The sequence below is a fragment of the Rousettus aegyptiacus genome, unplaced genomic scaffold (genome assembly GCF_014176215.1).
Source record: "Rousettus aegyptiacus isolate mRouAeg1 unplaced genomic scaffold, mRouAeg1.p scaffold_m13_p_1, whole genome shotgun sequence".
NCBI classification, from domain to species: Eukaryota; Metazoa; Chordata; class Mammalia; order Chiroptera; family Pteropodidae; genus Rousettus; species Rousettus aegyptiacus.
Window position 1 is genome coordinate 20,202,148 of NW_023416284.1, and position 24,731 is coordinate 20,226,878.

General features: G+C 37.2%; 2 protein-coding genes across 6 annotated transcripts in view; one reads left to right on the forward strand and one right to left on the reverse strand.

Annotated features, from left to right (window-relative positions):
• The first annotated feature begins 107 nt into the window (after positions 1–107).
• RBBP4 (RB binding protein 4, chromatin remodeling factor) lies at positions 108–17,456 on the forward strand. 2 transcript variants are annotated; one of them, XM_016150480.2, is made up of 12 exons: positions 108–271; positions 849–996; positions 3,866–4,011; positions 10,432–10,605; positions 10,940–11,055; positions 11,170–11,330; positions 11,433–11,559; positions 11,685–11,762; positions 12,928–13,004; positions 13,100–13,157; positions 13,245–13,355; positions 16,483–17,456. In XM_016150480.2, the coding sequence occupies exons 1-12, from the start codon at positions 256–258 to the stop codon at positions 16,546–16,548; spliced, it is 1,278 nt and encodes a 425-aa protein (XP_016005966.1). In that variant the 5' UTR covers positions 108–255; the 3' UTR covers positions 16,549–17,456. The 2 variants fall into 2 exon arrangements, with proteins under 2 accessions (XP_016005966.1, XP_016005967.1); XM_016150481.2 differs by having other exon boundaries at positions 151–271; positions 852–996.
• SYNC (syncoilin, intermediate filament protein) overlaps positions 16,937–24,731 on the reverse strand; it is a 14,542-nt gene continuing 6,747 nt past the window's right edge. For 2 of the 4 annotated variants that reach the window (XM_036220025.1, XM_016150476.2), the window contains exons 3-4: positions 19,855–19,979; positions 16,937–19,719 (exon numbers count right to left, since the gene is read on the reverse strand). In XM_036220025.1, the coding sequence (XP_036075918.1) occupies positions 19,587–19,719; positions 19,855–19,979 (258 nt within the window). In that variant the 3' untranslated portion in view covers positions 16,937–19,586. The remainder of the gene's footprint in view (positions 19,720–19,854; positions 19,980–24,731) is intronic. The other 2 variants (XM_036219446.1, XM_016150477.2) reach the window with 2 other exon arrangements.

Here is a 24,731-nt window from a genome sequence, read left to right on the forward strand (position 1 = left end):
AGGCGCGAAGCGCGAGCCTCGGCCCTGCGAAGAGCGACTCCGAGCGTCTGGATAGGCTGACATCGCAAATTCCCCGCCCACCTCGCCTTTTGGTGTGCTCCGATTGGCCAGTGTTGGCGCGAAGGTGCGCGAGTTGGACCTCACGCAGGGGTAGCAGGAAACAATAGAGGCCGCGCGCGCAGAGCGAGCGCCAGCAGCCTCTCCGCCCCTCCCGCAACGCTCGATCCCGGGATCCCTCTGGCTTGCCTGCCCGCCATGGCCGACAAGGAAGGTGAGGGTCCCAGGGCTGTCCCAAGAAGGCGGTCGGTGTCGAGCTTGTGTTGCGGCCTCGACACGGCCTAACAGTGAAGGCAGGCCCGACCCTGCTGAGTAGTGCCGTCCCCACCATCAAAGGCAGGAGGCGAAATCGCCCCGCGGGGCCGGCTAACGGTGCGCCAGCTTCTCTGGAGCGGAGACCCTGCGCAGCGGCATGAAGCTGGTGGTGGGGGCCCCGTAGGGTGTTTGGTCCCTCACCGCTCTCGCTGTCGGTTTACCCGCCTGTCTCCAGGGCCTCCTTGTACCTCTCCCGACCCCCAACGATTGGTGCTCGGCCTCCTCACCGGTTCCGTAGACTTAACACGTACGGGACCGTGCTCCTGAGGCCCAGCGCCTTCGCCCGAAAAGCTAACGGAGTGTCTGGCGGGGATGACCTGAAGAGTAGTTCCGACCCGCGAAGGTGGAAAGGGGGTATTGGTGCCTCCGCCTAGGGGAGTTTTAGACATATCCGCTCCATAGTGTGCCGTTAGCTTTGGAAGTGTTGACTCGGTTTCCATTGTGTTCGCTAACTTAATTTGTTTTTAATTTTTTAGCAGCCTTTGATGACGCAGTAGAAGAACGTGTGATCAACGAAGAGTACAAAATATGGAAAAAGAACACCCCTTTTCTTTACGATTTGGTGATGACCCATGCTCTGGAGTGGCCCAGCCTAACTGCACAGTGGCTTCCCGATGTGACCAGGTGATACGAATTTCTTGAACGTTATTTTGTTTTGTCCCAGTGTAGATTTCTCACATTGATTTTCCTCTCTCCAGTCACCCGTAGGGGGCACATGATCTAATCCTATTGGTGACATTTTTTTTCTAGGACAAAAAGTAGGCAGTATGTAAAATTACTTTGTAATTTTCCTGATAAAAGAGAACATGCTGTTTTCTTTTTGTGATACTGAATTGAATGGCCACATAACTAGTAGACCAAATAATAATGGTCAACTTTCAAAAAGTGTTATGATGAGTCCAGTTCTTTAAGTCTCACAGCTGGTTAATAGAAAGATGAATATGACATGATGCCTGCCTGCCTTCAAGGAGCAGTCTAGTTGAAGCAGGTATAAACTAAGAATTACAGTTGCAGGTGCTCATAGCAGTTTTAGAAAGATACTTAAAATGCTTAGAACACTTGAGGGTGGAAAGATTTTCATATGAAGGAATTTGTGTGTGAAAGAATAATCACATTTTTTTGGCAGGGTTAGCTACTAATAGAAAAGATAAAATAATTTAGCTTACATTTATTAAGGATATACTAAGTGCTACATTCAGGGCATACAAATTTAGATAAGACACCTTCCCTGCCTCATAACAGTAAAAAATTATCGTAAGTGTGGCAAATATAAAATAATTAGAGGAAGGAAAAATTACCTCAACTTGGGGTATCAGGAAAGGCTTCCATAGGGAAGTGATAATGCAGAATTCAAAGTGAATTTAGATATTAATATAAAATTTTAGCAAAACCACCACGCTTGTTGGAATAATGGATTTATTATAAAACTGTTGCTAGTCAGAATGACATTTGTAAATTATATTTTATATGTACTAAATAAATTCCTTCAAAACTCAGGTCTTTAGAAGTCATGTGCAAAACTTGATTACTAGGCTATGCTTCAGCTCAAAAAGTAATAGAAATTTATTGTAAATTTTATTAATAACAAGAATGAGGCTGCTACCTTCACAATGGCATTAAAAAAAAATGGGGAAATCTGTCCTAATGATGTTAAACAAAGCCATAATAAATGCCTAGAAATTTAGAGTTGGAATCTTCTGACCATCAGAATTACTTGAGTTCAGGATTAGTGGAGTCATTTCTGTCAGGAGTTCTCAGTGGTAGTTCAAACCATTTAGGAACTTGTGGCAGAGTACTTGATGAGAAATAACTGATGATTCCAGATTTACCAGTCATAGGCTAAATTATATTGGACCAGTGGGTTCCAAATATTTGCCATCCCATACCTACTAAATTATTCTGATACTTGTAAGTTTAAAAAGCTTTCCACGTAATGTGATTAGCTGAGTTTCGTAAGCTTTGAATACAATTGTAGTTTTATAAATAATACTCTTTTTCTGCCTTCCTTTGATTCCTTAACTTTCTAAGTGCAAGAATTCCCAATTTTATGTTGACATTCCTCTTTTATTTTTTCTATTTAAGATATAAGCACTTATCACCTCTGTGTAGAGAAATTTCTATTGGTTATCTCTTAGACCTTGATTCTGGGCTTCTTCCTAAATTTTCAGCTGCCTACTGGTGTCTCTCTGGAGTGTCTTCTTGGCTTCCCAAATATGACATATTCCAAAATGAGTATATTCTTTGCGTGGAAGTCCCACCTCTCTTTCTCCTAGAGTCTGATTTTAATCTGCTTCTAGCCTTTTCTCCCACCGTCTTTTCCCATATCCAAAGTCAGATTTGGACTTCAGTCCCTAGCTCTGTTACTTAGTGTGATCTGGGTAAGTTTCTTAATTTTTCTAACCTCAAGTGTCTTCTTTAATTGGAATAATACCTCATAGTGTTTAAATCAGGGGTCCCCAAAACACACACACCCCACCCCGCCCCCACCCACCCACCGAGCAGCACAGGCCAGCAAGCGAAGCTTCATCTGTATTTGCAGCCGCTCCCCAGTGCTAGCATCATCGCCTTAGCTCCACCTCAGATCATCAGTCTCTCATAGGCACTTTGTAGATCTTTGTCTTTGCTTAGTTCCTTTTCTTTGGAATACTGACTATCTTCCAAAGCCCATGTCTCTCCCGTGTTTTATCTCATTTTGAGGTATCTGCTCGGATGTCATCTTTTCCATGAACACTTTCTTCATTCTAGGAGTAATCTTTATTTAAATGCCCATATTCATGTATACCTTTCATGTGACATATATTGACTTGTATCTCAATCCTTTGTGTACATGACTGTCTGATTGCCCTTGGCATTTTGAGAACAGGAATCACATCTTTATCATTGTACTTCCACAGTATTTGAAGCAATGTGTCCATTGATTAGACACTTAGTGAATATTTGAACAATTAATTTATCTAATGTTATTTCCTTTCCTTTTTAATGGAGTTAACTTGATGAATTGACCTAAAGTATTAGTGTACCCAACAGTTATTTTCTTTTCATCCAACCCATTGTAAAGGATGAGTAGTTAATTCACATTTTACTCCACTAAACTTTTTCCCCAAAGTAATGGTAAATTTTTAGCCAAGATAAGAAATAGAACAGGTCCTCAAATAACATTTTTTGTATTATAAAGTTAATGAGATGCCATAAGGACTTAACTCTTGTTTATATCAGCCTGTGGCAAAATTGGTTTTGTTATACGTTGTTTTGCTTAAGGTCAGAAGATCTAGCAATGATACTAAGTGAAGACTTACTTTACTTACAAAGTTAATTGCTGTGTAGTTCACCTTATACTTGGCTCTATGGAAGTTACATTAAAAGTAGGAAAATATGGCTCTTAATGACTTTCTCATCAAAATCTGGTTATGATACCGTTTTCATACATATGTATCACTGACTTTGTAGTCTTAGTGTTACTAATTTGCATAGTGCTCATATATTCCTATTACAGACCAGAAGGGAAAGATTTCAGCATTCATCGACTTGTCCTGGGGACACACACATCGGATGAACAAAACCACCTTGTGATAGCCAGTGTGCAGCTCCCTAATGACGATGCTCAGTTTGATGCTTCACACTACGACAGTGAGAAAGGAGGTAGGAATCTTAAAGGTGAAAGAATGAATGTATGTGTTATGTTTTTTGTATCTTTGAATTATCATAAAAAGGATGTATAGTTTAATAAAGTAGACTTAAGGTAAAAACAAGATTTTAAACTTTGGAAAGCCTGAATTTGCAGTATAGATAATAGATGGCACAATACATACCATAACACATACTTGGTTCTGTAGCTTTTCTATAAACTTTCCTCTACTAAATTCGATTGGGTGCGGGGATTTCTAGAATTGAAAGAAGCCAGAATCCATTGTATATTTTGCTGTGCATACATGCATTCTCAGCATGGGAGATACTGCCACTGAAGGGTTGAAAATTGATGTTTGAAAGAATGTGTGTGTGAAAACAATCTTATTTGTATAAAGCATGCATAAACATCACATATGTAAGTAGATATATACAGGATATTTGTGGTATTAAAATTTCATTGTGAATGTCAGGAAAATCTCTTACAGGGTTTCTTACAGCGGCAATAATGAAAAAGATAGAGAAATACTGGCTTAAATTAACTTTTCCAGACTTGAAGTGGTAGAAATGACTTAACTATGGCACTAACTGCATAAAAATTAAATGAACCGTTGAATTCTGTTTTTAGGATATAACCTAAGGGTTTGACTATTCATAATAATGAGTGAGTTTCCTTTACTGTTGTCCTTGGACACAAATTATTACTGAGAGGAAGAAGATAGGCTCTTGTTATTGAGATTTGTGCTATAAAAACATAGATGTTTAGCATAGATTTCTCCAGTGTAGCAGAATCCATCCTTTTATCTAAGTTATTGTGAGCTTCAGTTATTTGCCAGGATTGTAATGTACAGTTGATCTTTTGAACATTCCATATTTAGCTTAGGGTGATGCGAAATAAATTCTTAGGATAAAGGTCAGCAGACATTTTGTGTCACTGACACAAGTGTGTAACTATAGGATATGATTACTGGAACGTTATTTTCTGGATAAGACATCAGTGATGGAGGGGGCAGTAAACACTGAACTTATACTCAGGCTTGAGACCTGGCCATGCCAGTCACTAGCCATGTGGTTTTAGGTAACTCATTTAGTCGCTCCGAGCCTGTTTCCTTTTTATTAGATGAACATAAATTGTCTTTAAAGAGGAATTTTGGTTATTTAGGCACAAAACAAATACTCTGATAATGTAATCATTTTTAAATATCAAAGCAAATCAAAACAGTGTAGAACACCCCAGCGTAAACCTATCTCATATAGATCACTATTAAATTGACATATAGTTTTCTGAATGATTTATCTCATTATTGAATTACTCATTCAAAAAATACATTGAGTACTTACTGTGTACTACAGCTGTTTCCAGCCTTTTTGGCACCAGGGACCAGTGCTCCTACGAGAATCTAATGCCTGAGATGATCTGAGGTGGAGCTGAGGCAGTGATGCTAGCTCTGGGGAATGGCTGCAAATACAGATGAAGTCTGCTGGGTGGCCTGGGGGTTGGGGACCCCTGGTATACTAGACATCTTTCTTGGTACTGGTGATACAACGTGGAAAATGCTTTTCCAGCCTAGTGTACGCTGGACAAATTTATGTATAAGTGTATGGAGGAAACCTACCTCCTTTTGATGGCCATATACTATGCCATAGGTCCATAGGTAACCATCCATTATTTACAGACATGGTGATTTCTAACATTTGCTTTGAAAACAGTTCTTGTACATACAACTTAAATAGTTTTGCTGTAGAATAATTTTCTAAGTGGAATGCTGATCATAGGGCTAGAATATTTTCAAGTATAATTGCTACCGCTAAATTGTCTTCCAAAAAAAGATTCACAAACCCACCAATAGTGGATGTGTTTACATGTTTCTCCATGTGCTCACCGACACTGAACTTGATACTACAATCTTATTTTACTTTGCTTTTTAATTTATTTGTGATATTAAACATTTTAAAATGTTTTGTCTCTTAAGCTGCCTATTTATGTCCTTTTTTTCTTTTGGGTTATCTCTATGAATAAGGTTGGCTATCCCCAGTAAATAGGTCGCAGATAATTTTTCCATGTTTATAATCTTAAGTCTTATTTAGAAACTTATATTTTTAATTGTCCAACTTTCCTCTCATATCCTTTAGATTTTGAAAGGTCTTCCATCATTCTAAGATTTCTAAATAATTAGCTGTTTTCTGGCCCTTTTATGTTTTGATGATTAAAACTTTATTTTTTCTGGTATTTGATTTGTTAGGTATGGAATTGGAATCTAAGCTTTGTTTCAAGGTGGTTAGCAATTTTTTTTTTTTTAATGCTACTTGCTGACTAACCCATTTTCTTTGCTGGTTTTTGAAATGACATCTTTTAACATACATACTCAAGTCTTTTTGTGGTAGCTGATTTTTTTGAGTGACTTCAAATTATGTTCCAGTGATAACATTTATATCTCTTTCTAATGCTGAATAATAAAAGAATAATTAAAAATACCAGTAATATGTATATTTTTATAAATATATCAATCACCTTATTTAATCCTGGTAAGGCAACTGATACTTGTAGATGTTTTGTAACTTGCCCTAAGGTTACACAGCATGTCATCTCCCATACCTTCCTCTTCTCTTCCTTTTACTACTTCCCCCACCCCCTTAAGTCATCTTTAGATTGTTAAATAGGCTTGGCGCTTAAAAGTTGGGGGTGCTCTCTCCATACGTTCTCAACAGTGGTGGAAATAAATATAGCTCAACGTTTCTTTGGTGGTTGTTAGGTAGATAGCTTCCTAGTCTCCTTCCTCTCAGATGAAATGTCTTAGACTTTCAGATTGAACTGTTATAATTATCATCTACTTGACCCTATTCGATTTGAGGTAATTGATGGCAAATAACTTCAAAAGATCATTGAACTTTCAAACTGAAAGAACCAAAAACTGGCTCAAGCTTGTCTTGACTTTAGAAAGAATTCGTGTGTTTACATTAGATTCAGCCTGGCTATAGTTACATTTTAAGCCCTGAAAATAGATTAGATGTAAAGTATTACCTCATGTTACCAAGATCTTCAAATATCAACAAGTTTATTTTTAGCAACTTATTTGAGGAATTGGCTTTGTGCTTTTAAAAAAAGATGTTTTTAGTCTTTGGTCTCAATTATGTATAAGAAACTATTATTAAATCATGATGTTAGAACTTACTCGTCTTAGTTTCAAAATGTTTATGGGCTCAAAAAGTGGCTCAGAATGCCAGTTACCTAGTTTGTTGAGGGCGTTGGTTGGAAGGGACATGATAGTGCTCTTTGAGGGGCTGGAATGTTCTGTGTTTGGTGGGTGTTGGTTCCCCTGGTGTATGCATATATAAAGATTCATCAAGCTAGACACTTTTACTGTTTTATGTTATGCCTCAATTTTTTAAATGGTGTTTTATAGAGAAGCAAATAAAATAGGCAAAAGTTAAACCTCGGTACAGTCATGCATCACATAATGACGTACCACATATACAACAGTGGTCCCATAAGATTATAATGGAGCTGAATTTCCTGTAAGAAATGGAAGGATATGTGTTTCAAGAGGAATTATTTCTCTCTCTGACAGGAGCAATATCTGTGAGGCTTGGCAACAGATTTCCCTCTCACACACCTCAATTTTGAGTACTCAGATTATGTCCCAGTCAGTCAGCCACTGACCTATTTCAGCACAGAGGAGCCAGTCCCCCCAGCGCTGCGTATTTGGAGGGTGCTACAGCCCTCCCAGATCTAGCTTAGTAGTCTTCAGAGTACATTGCTGTACATTCTTTGTGAGGACCTAAGCTCCCGTACAAGGACACAGGTCCACAGAGTCTACCTTAACAAATATTAAGTGCCACTGCCACTTCACTGAAAACTTCCTGTAGTATGGAGCCAGCTGTCCCTGTATTTCGGAAATATTTTTCAGGTCTTAATGATATAAAGCGTAAATAAGTTTGGTTTCTTCCACCAATTCAATACCAGTGAGAGCCCTTTGTGCCAGATAGGGTCAAGAAACAAAAACATTTCCAAAGGTGGATATTGAATCCTCAGTTCTGTACCCTCTTCATCTTAAACTCTTTTAGTAATACCACAAAATTCCTTAATCTGACCACTGCTCCAACATGCAGTAGCCCATACCACGTTGCCGTAACAATCCCCCATGTTCTTTATCTCTCTTTCTCGATTTCTTATTCCTACTAATCTTTAGGCCAGCTTTCACAGCCTCCTGACAGTCACCGTTAATGGTGATCTACTCTTTACCCAGCCAGTTCTTGTTATTTACAGTCAACCCAAGCCCACATCCCTGTTCATGGAGCAGCATTGACAGCTTAGATGTTCTGTTTCTGACCCTCTTAGAAGGAAGCAGGGAGAGAGGTCTTGTGAGAAAATGTTTATAAGTCTACAGCAGTGTGCAGTAATATCCTAGGCCTTCACATTAACACACCACTCACTGACTCACCCAGAGCAACTTCCAATCCTGCAAACTCCATTTATGGTAAATGCCTCATAGAGGTGCACCATTTTTAACCTTTTATATTATATTTTTACGTATGTACCTTTTCTATGTTTAGATACACAAATACCATTATGTTATGGGTGCCTATAGTATTTAGTACAGTAACATGCTATACAGGTTGATAGCCTAGGAGCCATAAGCTACATACCATACAGCCTAGGTGTTAGTGGGCTATAGCATCTAGGTCTATGTAAGTGTACGCTATGATGTTTGTACAGTGACAAAATTGCATAACGACACATTTCTCAGAATGTATCCTGGTCATTAAGCAGCCCATGGCTACATTGATACCTCAATCTTTCATACTTCAAATTTAGCCTTTGACATATTAGCTTCTAATTATTTTTTAATAGATAAAATCTCATCTTCATAAAATCTCAATTGTGAATCCTCTACATTGATTTCTTATTGTCATACTTTACAGTTGGGGAGGCCCTTTGTTTGATATATACCCAATAGTGAAATAACTCACATTATGTAATGATTATTTCTTGCTCTGTGTGTTCCATGCCAGCTATTGCTCTTCCTTTGTTACTGGTATCTCTTCTGGCAGTTACGCTTTTCTGTCACAGTCATTTATAGCTGTATAGCTTATCTCCCTGTGTTTGGGACAAAGGATCCTTAAGATCATATATTATGCTTTTTTTTTTACATTGCAGATTTTTTTTGCGATCTAGCATTCTTGAAAAAAAATTGTTTAATGTGGGTGTTCCTCTTTTGTATTCTATTTTGAACTTTAGTTTTTTTGCTTCTTTGAAACACTTGGTTTTCAACTTAGAAAAGTTATTTTGAAATTGAAAGTTATCTAATCTGCCAACTGTATTACCTATCTATGTCCTCATTTTTTCAAGACTTGTCCTTCACAGTATAACACGTGTATAATAAAATAATGGTAGTAATGCCATTTTCATTTACTCTCAAAACTTTACTTTATGGACGAGGTATTTGGAGCTCAAAGAAATTGAAGGGCTTTCCCAAATCACCAAGCTAGTAAGTGGCAGAGTCATTTAGGCCAGGGTCTCTTACTTGGGTACCTTATCATGCTGCCTTACATAATTCTTTGACTAATCATTAGCTACTTTTGTTAATATATTGTTTGCCGAGATTTACATAATCACAAATTATGTTGTTATACATTTTATAATGGTACTTGGGAGAACTCTCTAAGGACGTACAATAGTCAAATATGAATTTAAAAAATGTTTTTGTTTAGTCCTTGTTTATTTCAACCAAGGACTGTGGTTGACAGGTATAAGTGGGGGTTAGGAAAACGGAACTAACTGCTGTGGCTCTGTTTTTCCTCATTGGAGTAAGAGAAACTGTGGGGAGAAGATACGATGTGATACTATTTCAGAAAGGTTACCCCATACTAGAGCTTCAAATTAATAGTGCGAGAGAGACTCTTCAGTACTTAGCACACTGTTCTTAATATTTATTACAACAGTAACTTAGGTCTTATTTATTCAACACACTTTCTTGGTATTTTAAATGAGATTTGAAACTGCTTATTGAGAATCTATTTTTGAAGCTGTGTCAGTAGTTGTTCCTTTTAGATAGTAATACAATACTTATTCAGTATTTAACTACGTAAAGTCATTGTAGGAATAACTGAAAGAGTACTAGGCTAAGAATCAGAAAAATGGGGATTCAGTTTAGGTTCTGCCATAGTCATGTCACCTATGAACAAATTAATGTAGGTACTCTGAGCTCTTTTCCCATGTGTAAATTTTTTTGGCAATAATAACTACTTTCCCTACTATGTACACTAGTAATCAAATAACATAAGACGTGTCAAAGCATTTTATGGTGCTAACACATGTTTAGATTACTTGTAGAATTATGCTATTTTGCTGATGAAAAGGCTTACCTGTGTGATACTTTGAATGACATATATGGAGTAGCTCTTTGTCCTCATTTGCAATTAATTTATTTACAGAATTTGGAGGTTTTGGCTCTGTTAGTGGAAAGATTGAGATAGAAATCAAGATCAACCATGAAGGAGAAGTAAACAGGGCACGTTACATGCCCCAGAACCCTTGCATCATTGCAACAAAGACTCCATCCAGTGATGTTCTTGTTTTTGACTATACAAAACATCCTTCTAAACCAGGTACCAGTCTTCTTGAATTCAAATACAAATAATGAGTTACTATGAAAATACATTGCTTCTCTCAGTTTGACTTTAGTTGCTTATTATTCTTAATATAATTTAACATCTTCTGATTTTATCAGTGTGTGCGGATATTCATTTTTTCTTTAGGGGAAAAATTGCTTCTTTACACAGAATTGATGGTGCAGCTTAAGCATTATATATTTGTTGATAATAGGTCTGTATTGCTTGTAAATACTAAGAACTTTAGACCTCTTGGTCAAAATTCCCTTATGCTTAGTAGACCCAGTGAGGCAGTAAACGGGATAGTCTTTATGTGTCTGTTACTTTGCAGATCCTTCTGGAGAGTGCAACCCAGACTTGCGTCTCCGTGGACATCAGAAGGAAGGCTATGGGCTTTCTTGGAACCCAAATCTGAGTGGACACTTACTTAGTGCTTCAGATGACCACGTGTGTACCCTTCTCATTTTGATGCAAATCCGGGCTAGTTATCAGTTGTTTTTTTTTTTCCTGGGGTATATGGGGAAGTGAGACTCTTCTATAATAGTTAATTTTACATTTAAGACCATCTGCCTATGGGACATCAGTGCTGTTCCAAAGGAAGGAAAAGTTGTGGATGCGAAGACCATCTTTACAGGACATACAGCAGTAGTAGAAGATGTTTCCTGGCATCTGCTCCATGAGTCTCTGTTTGGGTCAGTGGCTGATGATCAGAAACTTATGATGTGAGTAGGATCCATTTTTAATTTTTTTTTATAAGTTATCTAAGTTTTATGCTTAGTTACCCATTTCAAGCTTTTTTCCTGTTTCTCCTTTTTTTACTAAAGCTGGGATACTCGTTCAAACAATACATCCAAACCAAGCCACTCAGTTGATGCTCACACTGCTGAAGTGAACTGCCTTTCTTTCAATCCTTATAGTGAGTTCATTCTTGCCACAGGATCAGCTGATAAGGTGAGTTTGATTTATTTTAAAAAATAACAATAAATTTCTCTGGCTTGCTCTGAATGCACAGAGATCTTTTAGTTATGAATTTTGTTTTCCAAAATGCTTGCTTTTTTTCCCCTTTCTGTACATAGACTGTTGCCTTGTGGGATCTGAGAAATCTGAAACTTAAGTTGCATTCCTTCGAATCACATAAGGATGAAATATTCCAGGTAAGAGAAACTAATGCTGATATTTTTAAAAAGGAAGACCTTGATATGCAAGAGGGTATGCTTATGCTTTATCCTACTGTTTTAATAGAAATGTTCTGTGTGCCTATGCTAATCTCTGTAGGAATAGGGGTTGTTTATCAGGCTTGTTCCTAACACTTGTCTCCTCCCATATTTCCCTTGCTTTACTCTTTATAATTTGCGATGTCTATTGATTTCACAGTTCAAGGTTAAATTACTGGCTCTGATTTTTTCTGCCTCATCATCTTAAACTCCTTTCTTAACATATAAAGCTCTCTAGCCTAATTTAAGAAATTGTTATACTAAATTCAAAGCTTATTTCAAGGGCACCATGAGAAATACGTTTCAGTCTTTGTTGTCAAAGAGCTTAACATTTTATAGTGAGGAAAGGCCCAGTTAGTTTCACTATAAATAAAAGATTGTTTTGTCAAGTATTAAGAACCTAAGGATGGTCAAAATTAATTTTGGTGTATCAATGAGGCATCTGAACTGGGCTCCAAGTTAGCCATATTCTTACACACTTAGTCTCTTAGCCTTGTTTTCTACTCTTCAGCCTTCTCCAAAGAACATTTTGTTTTCACCCTATCTCTGTCATTGCTTGTAATGGTGTTGTCTGGAGTGTATCCAAATTCTTCTCTAAATACTGGTTGCTAATATCCTCTTATCTGTACTATGAAGCTAGGATTTTGTTACCAAACATTGTAACAGTTATGTGATTGCGCATGTGTCATAGCCAGCTTTAATAAAATCACTGTTATAAGGAATCACTTGTAATCAGTCTTATGTGTAATACTCAATTCATAATAACTACTTGGGAAAGTAATTGTGTGTGTGTGAGCTCTACTGTATTTCTTAGGTCACAATTTGATTACATTTGGCTAGAAGCCAGAATTAGACAATAAGAATAGATAAGATGAGGTCTTCAAAAATGTAATATAAAATAGGACAAACTGCTGTCTTAGGTCTAATTATGGATTATTTTCATACAAGAAATGATCTTATCTAGCTCATTGTCAGTTTTAACTGTAGTGTCTAAAATACTTTAACTTCTCTTATTTACAAAATTTTGGATTGTTAAATGTAATTTTAGGTCTTTTCCCCTCAATTTTATAATTGAAAGCTTTTCTGTTTCCTTCATTATGTGTAGGTTCAGTGGTCACCTCACAATGAGACTATTTTGGCTTCCAGTGGTACTGATCGCAGACTGAATGTCTGGGATTTAAGGTAAGTCTTTTATTAGCTACTCTTTTCTTTATTTATACTTTTCAAAACTACTCAGGATAAATCTGTTTTAACTTCTAAAATTATTTTCGTACTAGTAAAATTGGAGAGGAACAGTCCCCAGAAGATGCAGAAGATGGGCCACCAGAATTGTTGGTATGTTACAGACATTGAGCAGTTGAAATAGTCTGTAATTTAGTATTCTCTCTGCTTTTTATATCTTCGTTTTTCTCTCTCCTTCAGTTTATTCATGGGGGTCACACTGCCAAGATATCTGATTTCTCCTGGAATCCTAATGAACCTTGGGTGATCTGTTCTGTATCAGAAGACAATATCATGCAAGTTTGGCAAATGGTAAGTATTTAGTCATTTTGGGGAGGTTCAATAAATGAAGTTTATCACTTCATATTTATATACTTCATGAATATGGCTGGTGTCTGTTCAGTTTACTCCTGGTATAACTTTTGCACTTGTCTGTACATTATCATTTTCAAATGACTGTTCTTTACCTTTATTTGGTTTTCCCATGGTATCTCAAACTCAACAAAACTGAACTTTTCTTTCCCCCCTTCATTTCTTTCCTCCTGGCTTTGCTGTTTTCTCTATGGCTGTAGCATTTCCCCAGCTCACCAGACATAAAGATTTCTTCACTGTCTCTCTCTAGGTCTAGTTATGAGAGTTTATATTGTCTACTCTACAATGTTTCTTGTGTGTGTGTGTGTGTGTAATTTTTTTTTTTTCCATGACTTAGAAATACAGCATACATACCCATCTTTCCTATCTCTATTCCACGCCCTAATTTTTTGGTCAGGTTCTTATTACCACTGTCTGGACTATTGCATAGCCTTCTAATTTTTCTCCCTCTTTGCTAGCCATTGAATCTCTAGAAATGGTCATTGCTTTGAAATGATCTGTGAACATTCTGGAGCTGTGTGGTATTGATAGTTCCGTGCATTTAATGGATATTGCCACTGAACTGTATAGTTAAATGGTTAAGCAATTTAAAAAGCAATTTAAAAAGCAATTACATAACTTTTGATTGATGGTAGCCTGATAAGTGAAAAGAATTCAGAAGAAACTTCTGGTGTCTCGAGGTAGATCTACCACCAGAAATAAACTTTAGGAGAGAGTTTTTTGCCTCAACATGAGGAAAAACGTATTTATGGCCTATGAGATTAACAAATTATATACAGTATCCATACTTTGGAATAGTATTTATCAAAAAAAATTGTGCTTAGTTTTATAAGATATTCATGACATCTATATTAAGTAGGGAAAAACCAGATTGGAGAACAGCATGGTGGAATCTCTCATATTAAAAGTAGTCCCTTTGCTTTTTATATCTTTGTTTAATTATATGTAGTATCTAGTCTTAGGTTTAATTATATGTAAGTATTTAGAAGTCTGTTGCCAAAATATGGTTGCTACAATTAGAGAGTTCTTGTTTTCCTCTGTATGCTCTTCAAGGATATGTTATATATGTAAACAAAATCCACCTCACCCTTTTCCTTGTAATATACCCACAAAAAATTAATAGAAAAAATCAAGAGTCCTAACAAGATGAAATAGGCTGCCTTTGATAACCTCTCAACTAAAGGTATTATAGTAGTTGCCATGGAAATCTGGGAGATTGAACTACATCACCTTCCAGGCATTAACCCCCAGGCCAGGTTTTACTTAGTGGTGTTTGTTTATTAAGAATTGTTGTAGTATAAGAAATAAATATGTGGTCTTTGTTCAGGTTCCTGTCACAGAGTTCTTGATCTCTTAGGATTTGAGTGGTGGGAGTCTCTTGTTATTTTTTTTCTTCAGATAACTTTTTAAATTACAGTTAACATGCAATATTATATTAGTGATTAGACATTTATATAATTTATGAGTGAAATGATCATTCCAATAAGTCTAGTACTCATCTGACACCATACATAGTTATTATAAGAAGTCTCTTGCTATTTATAAGGAGTCCCTTTTGGCCACATTTGAGCTTAGGCTAAGGAGGTGTTTAAGGGGTCCCCTAGGTACAGCATCAGGATGAGTCTGGTCTTGAGAGAGACTAAACACTCATTTAGAGAGTTGGAACTTTTATTTCCACTTATCCACAGACAGCAGAGATTGAGCTCTAAGAAAAGCTCTATAAAAAGCTCTTGATTTGATGAACTTTCAGGTTGGTGAATATATTGATGCCACCAAGAAAGGACATGGAAGTTTTGTTGTGCTCCCTCTGAACCTTGCCCTATGTATCTCTTCTATTTGGCTGTTTCTGAGTTCTAGCCTTTGTAATCAACCTGTAATAGTAAAACATTTTCCTGAGTTCGGTGAGTCATTCCGTCAGATTATCAAACTTGAGTAGGGGGGTTGTGGGAACCCTTCCAGATTTATAGATGACAAGTTGAACAGAAGTACCCAGGTAGCCTGGGCACTCAGGGCTCATCACTAGCCTCTGAAGTGAGGGTAGTCTGTGGGACTGAGCCTTTAATCACATCCCTTAGTGACCTGTAGAATTTTATGCTACCCTTTAGGGTAGTGTCGGGATCGAATTGAATTTTTGGACATACATTTAGTGTCGGGGAAAAAGACACTACACATTCCTTGTCAGAAAACACACAATAGTGTACATTTCCTTGAAGTCAGATCACAAGCTCTTTGAAGATAAGCTTATCCCATCCTCCGTAGTGCCTAGCCTAGTAATTTGTGCATAGTAGATTCTAAGAAAAGTAAATTTTGCCCAAATGAAGACGGTTTCTGTATTTAACATTATGCCTTTGGAAACATGTATTTCATCAAGAAATAGAATGGTATGCAAGAGCATTTTTCTTTTTAAAATATAAATCGATATGTGGAACGTGGTTTTGGTGGGGGGTGGGGTTTCTCTTAATGCACAATGTAGTGATTTTTAGTACAGTCACAGAATTGTGCAACCATCACCACAATCAATTATGCCAAAAGAAATCCCATCCCATAATAACCCGTACCTGTTAACCATCACTCCCCATTTTCCTCCAGACTACCTAGTATTAGGCAAGCATCAGTCTGCTTTCTCTATGAATTTGCCTATTCTAGAAATTTAATATAAGAAAAATCATACAGCAGCTGACTGGCTTTTTTATTGCCTAATAATATTCCATTGTATGACTATTCAGTCATCTTTCAGTGGACATTTGTGGTGTTTTTAACCTTTTGACTTATGAATGTCTGGCTCAAGGTCTCAAGAAGGTTGGTTATCAAGACAAACAGTAAGCATATTTCAGTTTTGTGGAGATGTCCTAATCCAGACGTGCTGGCCTGTTTTTATTGGAACACAACCGTTCCCATTCACTTGTAGATTGTCTTGCAGTTTTCATCCAGCAGCTGCAGAGTTGAATAATTGCAGCAGAGCCCATAAATTGTCTCCCTGGCTAATCTATTTTTGAAAATTTAACTTCAAGAACTTGCTTTTTTTGTTCACTAAATACCCTTTTCTCTTTTTCTTGTTTTTCGGCAGGCAGAGAACATTTACAATGATGAAGACCCTGAAGGAAGCGTGGATCCTGAAGGACAGGGGTCTTAGATGTGTCTGCATTTCTTGTAATTGTAGACTCCCCTTTTTTTCCTCTCATCCCTGAGATTGATTTAACACTGGTTTTGAGACACAGACTTTGTTCAGTTATCCCTCTATAATAGATACCATCAGCAATGCTATTAGTCCAAACCAAGGGTGTTTTCTAAATATTAACTGGGGGACTTGATTCAGCAAAGCTACAGACTTATATTTAAATTTTCTTCAGGAATTTTCTAGTAACAAATATCTAAAGTAGCCACCAAAAGGGGAATATTGTGTGTGGTTATTTTATTTTTCTTCTTATGCTATATCCCCAAGTTTTTCAGACTCATTTAATTAAAGACTAGAAGTAACTAAGGAATAGAGCCAAGTAAGGTAGGTGTCTGAGCCATGAAGTAAATGCAAGATGTCATTTTTATTCAGGAAATAGGGGAGAATCAAGTCATATAAATTCCTACTCTAAAATCTTCACACCTGACTTTCCAGGATGCACATTTTCCTATATAGACCAGTCTCCTCTCAGTTTCTTAAGTCAAAACTACGTGTTCCTCTTTCCCCATATATTTTTGCTTGTTAGTGTATTTCTTGAGCTGTTTTCATATTATTTCTTTCCTTTCTGTGAAATGGTTTTTTAAAAGAACTTGGGACCACCAAGTTGTAAAGGTGTATGTTTTTACCTGACAGTCATACCACAGGTAGACTGTCCAGTTAAGTTGAGAAAGAGTGAATTGATAGCTTGTATTTGTTTTTAATATTAAATTAATCCTGGATAAGAGTTCCTTTTTTTTAGGAGTTAGTCCTTGACCACTAGTTTGATACCATCTCTGTTTTTGGGTGACCTGTTTCACCAGCAGGCCTATTACTTTCTGACTAACTGTGTAAGTGCTTATAATGGAATAAATTGCTTTTCTACATAACCCCATGCTGATGAGTCTTATTTAGTATATAATATTTATTAAATACCAGTCTCTGGCTTCTAGAAGAATTCTTCAGATGACAGTTATTGTTTATGGTCTTTGACTATCAAGAGCAGAATTAAATATAATAGAATCAGAGCCATAGAAAAGAGCTTTGCTCCTTTTCAGGGAAAATGAAAGACAAAACACTGAATCAGAGTTGTGCAGATTACTCTTTGATAAAATAATTTCTTTTTGAAGTCTATCCCTAGAGAGCTACGTAAGAATGTCAAAGGCAGTGTGGCAGAGAAATTTTAAGGCAAAATTTAAATTCGTAAAAGCTATTTGAACCTTTTCTCAGGTCGAATCTCCCAAGTATGTTTTTCACTGGGGCTTATACTTAGAGGTTAGATATAGTCTCTGGAAAGCCTTTATCACCAAGTACCATTACCAAATAAAATGCCTGGTTCTTTGCCAATCACTCAGTTTAACAGTACAGATCACTGATCCAAAATCATTTTCATGGGGTATGATCTTTAGGGAAATCAATATTCTTAACTTTTAGGTTCAAATCTGGATTGGTTCCTTTTAGAGAATAGTGAAAGTTATCTTGACACAAGAGTAAACTATGAGTCAGAATAGACTTAAATTTTGTAAGAAGATTCATTTAAACTCCAATGCTTGTTGCACAAAAGAATTCAAATTGTAAACCCATATTATGAATATTGCCTGCCTTTTTGACCCCCACCTGTGCTCCAACAAAATGTCTTAGGTGTAGGTCAATGCAAGGCAAGATACATTCTTCAGATCACTGCAAGGTGTGTCCATACATTCATTCATCCTTTACTCGGTGTGCATGTGAGGGTTATTTTTTCGTTCCTCCGTGCATTGAAATCAGTACCAGCAGCCTATGAAACAGAATCCAGCTAAGGGGTTGATGGTGTTCTGCCTCCAGCCAGCCTTAAAATCTTTTTAAACAGGTCAGCCAGTATTTGTAACTTTCCCAGGGCAAATTGCTTGCCAAGCCGCTGGCACTCCTTTCTCTGTTTGGAAAAAAAGTATGTCCAAAGGGCACTTAGTGATCCTTGCTAAAGAGTTTTTTTGGTTGGTTCTGGGTTATAGATTCGACAGTACATTTCTAGACAGCCCCTGTAAGGTTGAAAGAAAAAATAAGTTTATAGTTTGACAATAATACAGTATACCGTTTATAATAACTTATGAAGTTTAGTGCAGGCTATGTTGGGGAGAGGGTGCTAGACTGATTCACATATGATCAGGCTGACTCCTTTAGAAAGTATTTGGGTGCCTTCCATTTGCAAAACAATGAATGGTAACCTATGTGATGATGGGAGGGGTTAGCTAAAATTTTTCTCTGTCCAGGTTAAGTTTTCACAGGTATTACAGAGCCTGAAACTGCAGTTTGGTTTCTTTGAACTAATCGTTGCCTTTTCTCTATTGTACTTTTAATCTGATACGTACAAAGGTATTTACCAGATCATTTCCCTCAATTATAAGAGTCTAGATCTCCCAAACAATAAGCATAATCAGTTATTCCTGGATAAAACAGTAAAAAAAATCCTAGTACGTTGGGGAAAGTGTCAGTAACAATAGATGTAAGATGAGGAAATTAAGAAAAATTTATGGGCACCTATCTAGTATACAACTTGACAGAGACCTTTTTTAACCTTAGTTGCTTTATCCAAGAGAATCTAGAACTTGAATATGAGAATATATTAGCATATAAAGAAAATAAATAGGTGAGTTGCTTGTTTCCCATATTAAGCAGTAATCCTGTTCCTCAGCCTGTAAGCAACACCCTCTTGGGCTTTTTTTAAAATTGCTATTAACATCAAATTAGCCTTTGCCTCTTTAGGTCATAGTCTGATTTAGACAGCATAACTTGCCTTCTCGGCTATTCTAAGGAAACTATGAATAGCAGCAGATGGGGTAAGGTAGTGGGAGGAAAGTAAGAATGCACAGAGCTTAGATATTTTATCCTGTTACACAATTCCTGGAGATAACTGGGGCATGTTTTGAATCCTACCAGAAACTGCACCATTCCAGATGAACCCTGAATGCTTGAACCAGGCAATTCGGAGATAATGTGTTATCCCTAAATGACTTCTTTGTCATTAGACACACTTAATTCGTTTAAGGGAATAGTATTAGGAAAGCAATAATGCAAACACCACTCTTGTACCCACAAGGATCACCTTGAGACTGTGTCTCGATTCCACCTGCCTGAGAAGTGGGAGCCTGTTCCAAGCTCTTGGGTAGCATAGCCCTTAAAAAAAAAAAGAAAAGAAAAAAAGAAAGGCTTTTTTCACTGTTAAGTGAAATTTCCCCAGAGCAACATCTGCCCTCCCCACCATCCCCTCAGCCAGTGTTAGTTGGGATTTGGGTAGCAGCAATAACTGACTTATAAGTTGAGAGCTCTTCAGCAAGGCTGATACGTAGCTGCTCCATCTCTTTGTTTTTCTGTTGCTGGAGTTGCACCCCACTTCTTAACTGCCTCTTCCGTTCTTCCATTTCCTCTAGCTGTTCCTGCAAGAGAGAGCCAGGAACATTTCTAATGAGCCAAACAATAAAAATATTACATTGTCCATTATAGTTTACAAAGCACTTTCTTGAGGAACAAGTTCTAGAGGTGGTGTTTTGTCAAAGTGTCACTTCTTTCTAAAATGGTGACCTAAAAGGAGTTTTATCTGTTACTTCTTGATAGAGTACTGCAAGGGGTGGACGGGTATTCACAGGGACTTTTTGGTTTTACAATTTTAAGTGTTGGGGAGGATAGTGATCCTCTCATTGGTATGGTGAGAACTTTATAGACCTCTGTGCAAACTTGTTTACATTAAGACTGAATTTGTTCAAAAATGTTGTTAGAAGCTATGCCCTGGAGGCCCTCAGAAGCTTTCAGATAATTGTCCATTTCCTGTTCTGCCAAAACCAGGTAGGATGCATTCTGTAAACTCTACCTAGGTTTAATGCCTGAGGAATGAGGTAAGGACGATGTCAGCAAATCAGTCTCTGGCTTAGTTGCTAGCTGGCTGGATCCTTAGGAAGCAGGAGGGAGTTGGGAAGGAGAATGGAAGTTGGAAAGCATATTTTAAAGGAGCAATGACTTTACCTCAAATTTTGAAGAATAGTAAGAGGAATCCAGTTTGGGTACATGCTATTATTAGAAGTATCTAAATAATTTCTTCTCTGAGTCATCCTTGATATACCTGTGGCACATCAATCTGCAATGTTTGATATTTTGGCTGAATCTCAGCTTACATAAACATTGTCAAAAAGCCTTTTTTTAGCTCTGCTTTGGCACCACACAGAGATGCAGCCTTGCTATCATAAGAGCATGTCATCTGAAGGGAAGTACCTGCACACCTCTGTGCTCCAGTTTCCCAAACCCCACTATCTAGCAAACCTGTTATTTCGGTGAAGCGTAAAAGACGTGCTCGGGAAGGCAGTCTTCATCAGTCCTCTTACAGGAGCAGTGTCACAGAATGAAGGTTGTATTGCTACAATGGTTGGCATTAAGGACAATCTCCAGTCTTAATCTTAATCCTATGTAGCACCACTAGACTTAACTTTCAAAAACCTTTATCTCAATCTTTCAAGACTCCACTTTAGCATTCACAGCCTCTTTAATTTGACCCCTACCTCTATCGAGAACCTCCTAACTTTCCTATGGACATTTTCCTCTAGCCTCCACTGTTTGGTATGAAAGTCGCTAGCCACATGCATCTATTGAGTACTTGAAATATGGCTAGTTAAAACTGAGATACACTTTAAGTGTAAAAACACAGCAGATTTCTAAGACTTGGCACAGAAAAACTCATTTTTATGTTGATAACATATTGAAGTGGTAATATTTTTTATATGTTAGCTTAAATAAAATACTAATTTCACCTGTTTCTTTACTTTTTTAGTGTGGCTACTAGAAATTTTAAATGACATCTGGGGCTTGCATGATACTTCTATTGGACAGGGCTGTTCTAGCCTGACCACCTCAATAGATCTCTGTGCCTTTGCTTCTGTCACTTCTGTCACCTTGATATTACCTGCTGTGTTCTATTGCTACTTGCCTTTTTAATGCACGCCTAACTTCCAATCAAATTGTAGGTTCCTGGTTAATAGTATTTCTAGACCCCACACAAAATGCTTGTTGATGTGCAATATGTAGATTGTAAACATATTCCATATTTCAGTATTAGCAATCTACCAATTCCAAGTTAAAAACATTCTCAGAAAATTCCCATTTTACCTTACATATCTCATACTCTCTCACTCTCATAAGGTCTAAGTGGTCTTTCTGGCTTTTTCAATCCACCTGCCACACTGTCACTTTCAAGAGTACATACCTATGTGCTGGGCACCATCACAAGTGCTTTATAAATATTAACTTGTTCATTCCTTGCAATGGCCCTAGGATTGTATTACATGTGAGGGAGCAGAGCTATAGAGGTTCAGTAATTTGTTCAAAGTTTCCCAGTTAGGAAGTGGTTGAGTCAGGATTAGAGCTCATACTTTTAACTGCTGTTTTGCTTATGTATATATGTGTAGACTCTTCAGAGATCTTTAAACTTTCCTGTGAAACTCCAGGAGAAGGCCAAAATGGAGTGCCGCTGCCGCTCTGACAACGGTTCCACTTTTACCTGTTATATATCAGCATTACATATAAAATTCTGTTTTGGGAAAAGGGTCTTTGGCTCTGGAAAAAACCTATTTTTGAAAACCATAAAGCCCTTTACAATCTGGTCCTCATCTACCTCTCCAGCCTTATCGCTCTATTTACTTACCATGTCTTTGTGTTTTCATGCTTTTGTATAAGCTGTTCCCTCTGCTTGTAATGCCTTTCCCTTGTCTGCCCAGTGAATTAATTCAAGGCTCAGTTCAAACACTTGTAATGGTTGAATGTGGACTCAAGCTAGATTGTGCAGGGTTATATCACTTCCATCACTCCCTAGCTGTGTAATCCTGGACAAAGGACACTGTCTCACCTCTTTTCTCATTTTTCAAATGGTGACAGTAGTTTGTACCTACCTTAGAGAGGGAAGGATTATGAGTTATTACATGTACAGAACTTAAAGAACATGCTGGCTATTAATTCTCTTATGAAATTTCCCCCTTATTTCCCAGTCAGGTGTAATTACACCTGTGTCATCGGTACAATGCCTTATTCCTACAACTGTTAACAGTGTTTCTCACACTGAAATATATTTCATCGATTTGAAGCCTTTCACATTCTAACAGATCAGGATGCATCTTGAAATCAAGCATCTTAAATTTTATGAAGTATGTTCATTTTATCTGGCATCCTTCCTGGACTAAAAACTGTTCGAGGGCAGGAACTCCTCTCTCTCCCTCTCACCCTTCCCATTTCGTATCTCTTTTGCTAGCACATAGCTTACTACCTGGAATATAGTTAGTAGGTGCTTAGAGAATATTGGTTGAATGAATAGATGACAGTGATGAAAGAGGCAAAGTTTACAATTTTAAGAGTGAATATAGTAAGTAGGTGCTTAGAGAATATTGGTTGAATGAATAGATGACAGTGATGAAAGAGGCAAAGTTTACAATTTTAAGAGTGAATATAGTAAGTAGGTGCTTAGAGAATATTGGTTGAATGAATAGATGACAGTGATGAAAGAGGCAAAGTTTACAATTTTAAGAGTGAAGTGTACCCTTGAAAAGTAATCAGGCGCCATTAGTGACCTTTGGCAAATACAGTTTAGGAAGACGTTTTAGAAAAAAGAATTAATCCCTCAGATCTTGATTCCTACTTTAATTATGGTGTAGCAATAGGAAATACTCGTCAAGAGTTTTTCACAGAATGATTTTGGAAAGCTGTAGAATCATCGAGTCTGAAAAAAATCCAGTAGAGGTACGAAAATCACAGGAGGAAAAATCACTTCAGTACTGTGTCAGAAAGCAAATCTAGAGAATTGCCTATTCATGGCACCACCATCCTAGTTATGAAATCTCAAGATCCTCTTTAATTCCTCACCTCTCTGCCCCATTCACTGAATGGCCAAATGTATTCTGCATTTGTTCTTCCTCTTATTCCCTTTACCATTGTTTCCTCTTACCTGTAGTAGCTTCCTAATTAGTCTACCTCACCTCTAGGTCTATAGCCAATTTTACACATTGCCACCAGTACTTTTTCTAAATGTAGAGGGACAATCATGTTACTCCCTTGATTAAATACCTTTAATGAAGCAACTGATTACTGAATAAAGTCAAACTCCCCAGTTTGGATTTCAAAGTCCAATGTGATCTTCCCCAACCTACCTTTACAGTTCAACTTACCTTTCAGTTCTTCACCTTTCACATGCAGCCAAGCTACTAATTATATTTTGTCTATGTTGGACTAAATATTAAAATTACCTTCATCTGTTTACTTTTTTAATGTGGCTATTAGAAAATTTTAAATTATACATGTGGCTTGCATTATATTCCTTTTGGACATCATTGGTCTAGATCTTACCTGTATTTCAATACCTAGGCTCAGATAACCTCTTCTTTCATGAAGGGTTCTCTTGGTTTAACCCATGGCTAAAAATAATCTCATTACCCCATAGTACTCTTATCTGCACCTCTCTTTAATCACATGCTACTTTCTACCCTGGGTTACAATTATTAATGTAATGTCTGTTTGAGTGTAAGCTATTAAGGATAGTATTTATGAAGAAAAAAAAATAGTGTCCTTTCACCAGACTGTGAACCAATAAAAAAAGCAATTGGGAATGTGGGTAAAGATAGTACGCATATGTATAGTTTGAAAACATTCAATATCATCACCAAAAAAGAAAACCCTACTGTTTTTATAATACAAGCTACAGAAAGCTTGACAAATTTTTGAGTAAAGTGAAGCCATTTTCAATATAGGGCATGTTCCCTTAAGGATGTATCCATCTCTGGGAGGGCATATAATTTTTAAGTTTACTCAAAGGAACATGTGATTCAAAAGACAAAAATACAGCTCTGAAAGGCATTACACACTAATCTTCTCATAGTGGCCAGCAACACTTAAATCAGCATTTAACTGATGTGTACTCTGAGCCAGAGTGGTGGAGAGAAGTAAAACATACTCCCTACCTTCTGAAAGCTCACAGCCTGTGGGAGAGACAGACATTGTTTATTCACTTAATATTTATATCCCACTGTTCTACAAAGGATTAAAACTGGCTCACATTTCATTAGAAGTAAGTAACTTGCATACAAGTTAGATGGTGACAAATGCACAAAAAAGGAAAATGAGGAATAGAGATTTATAGATTTGATCCCAGTTTTAAGACT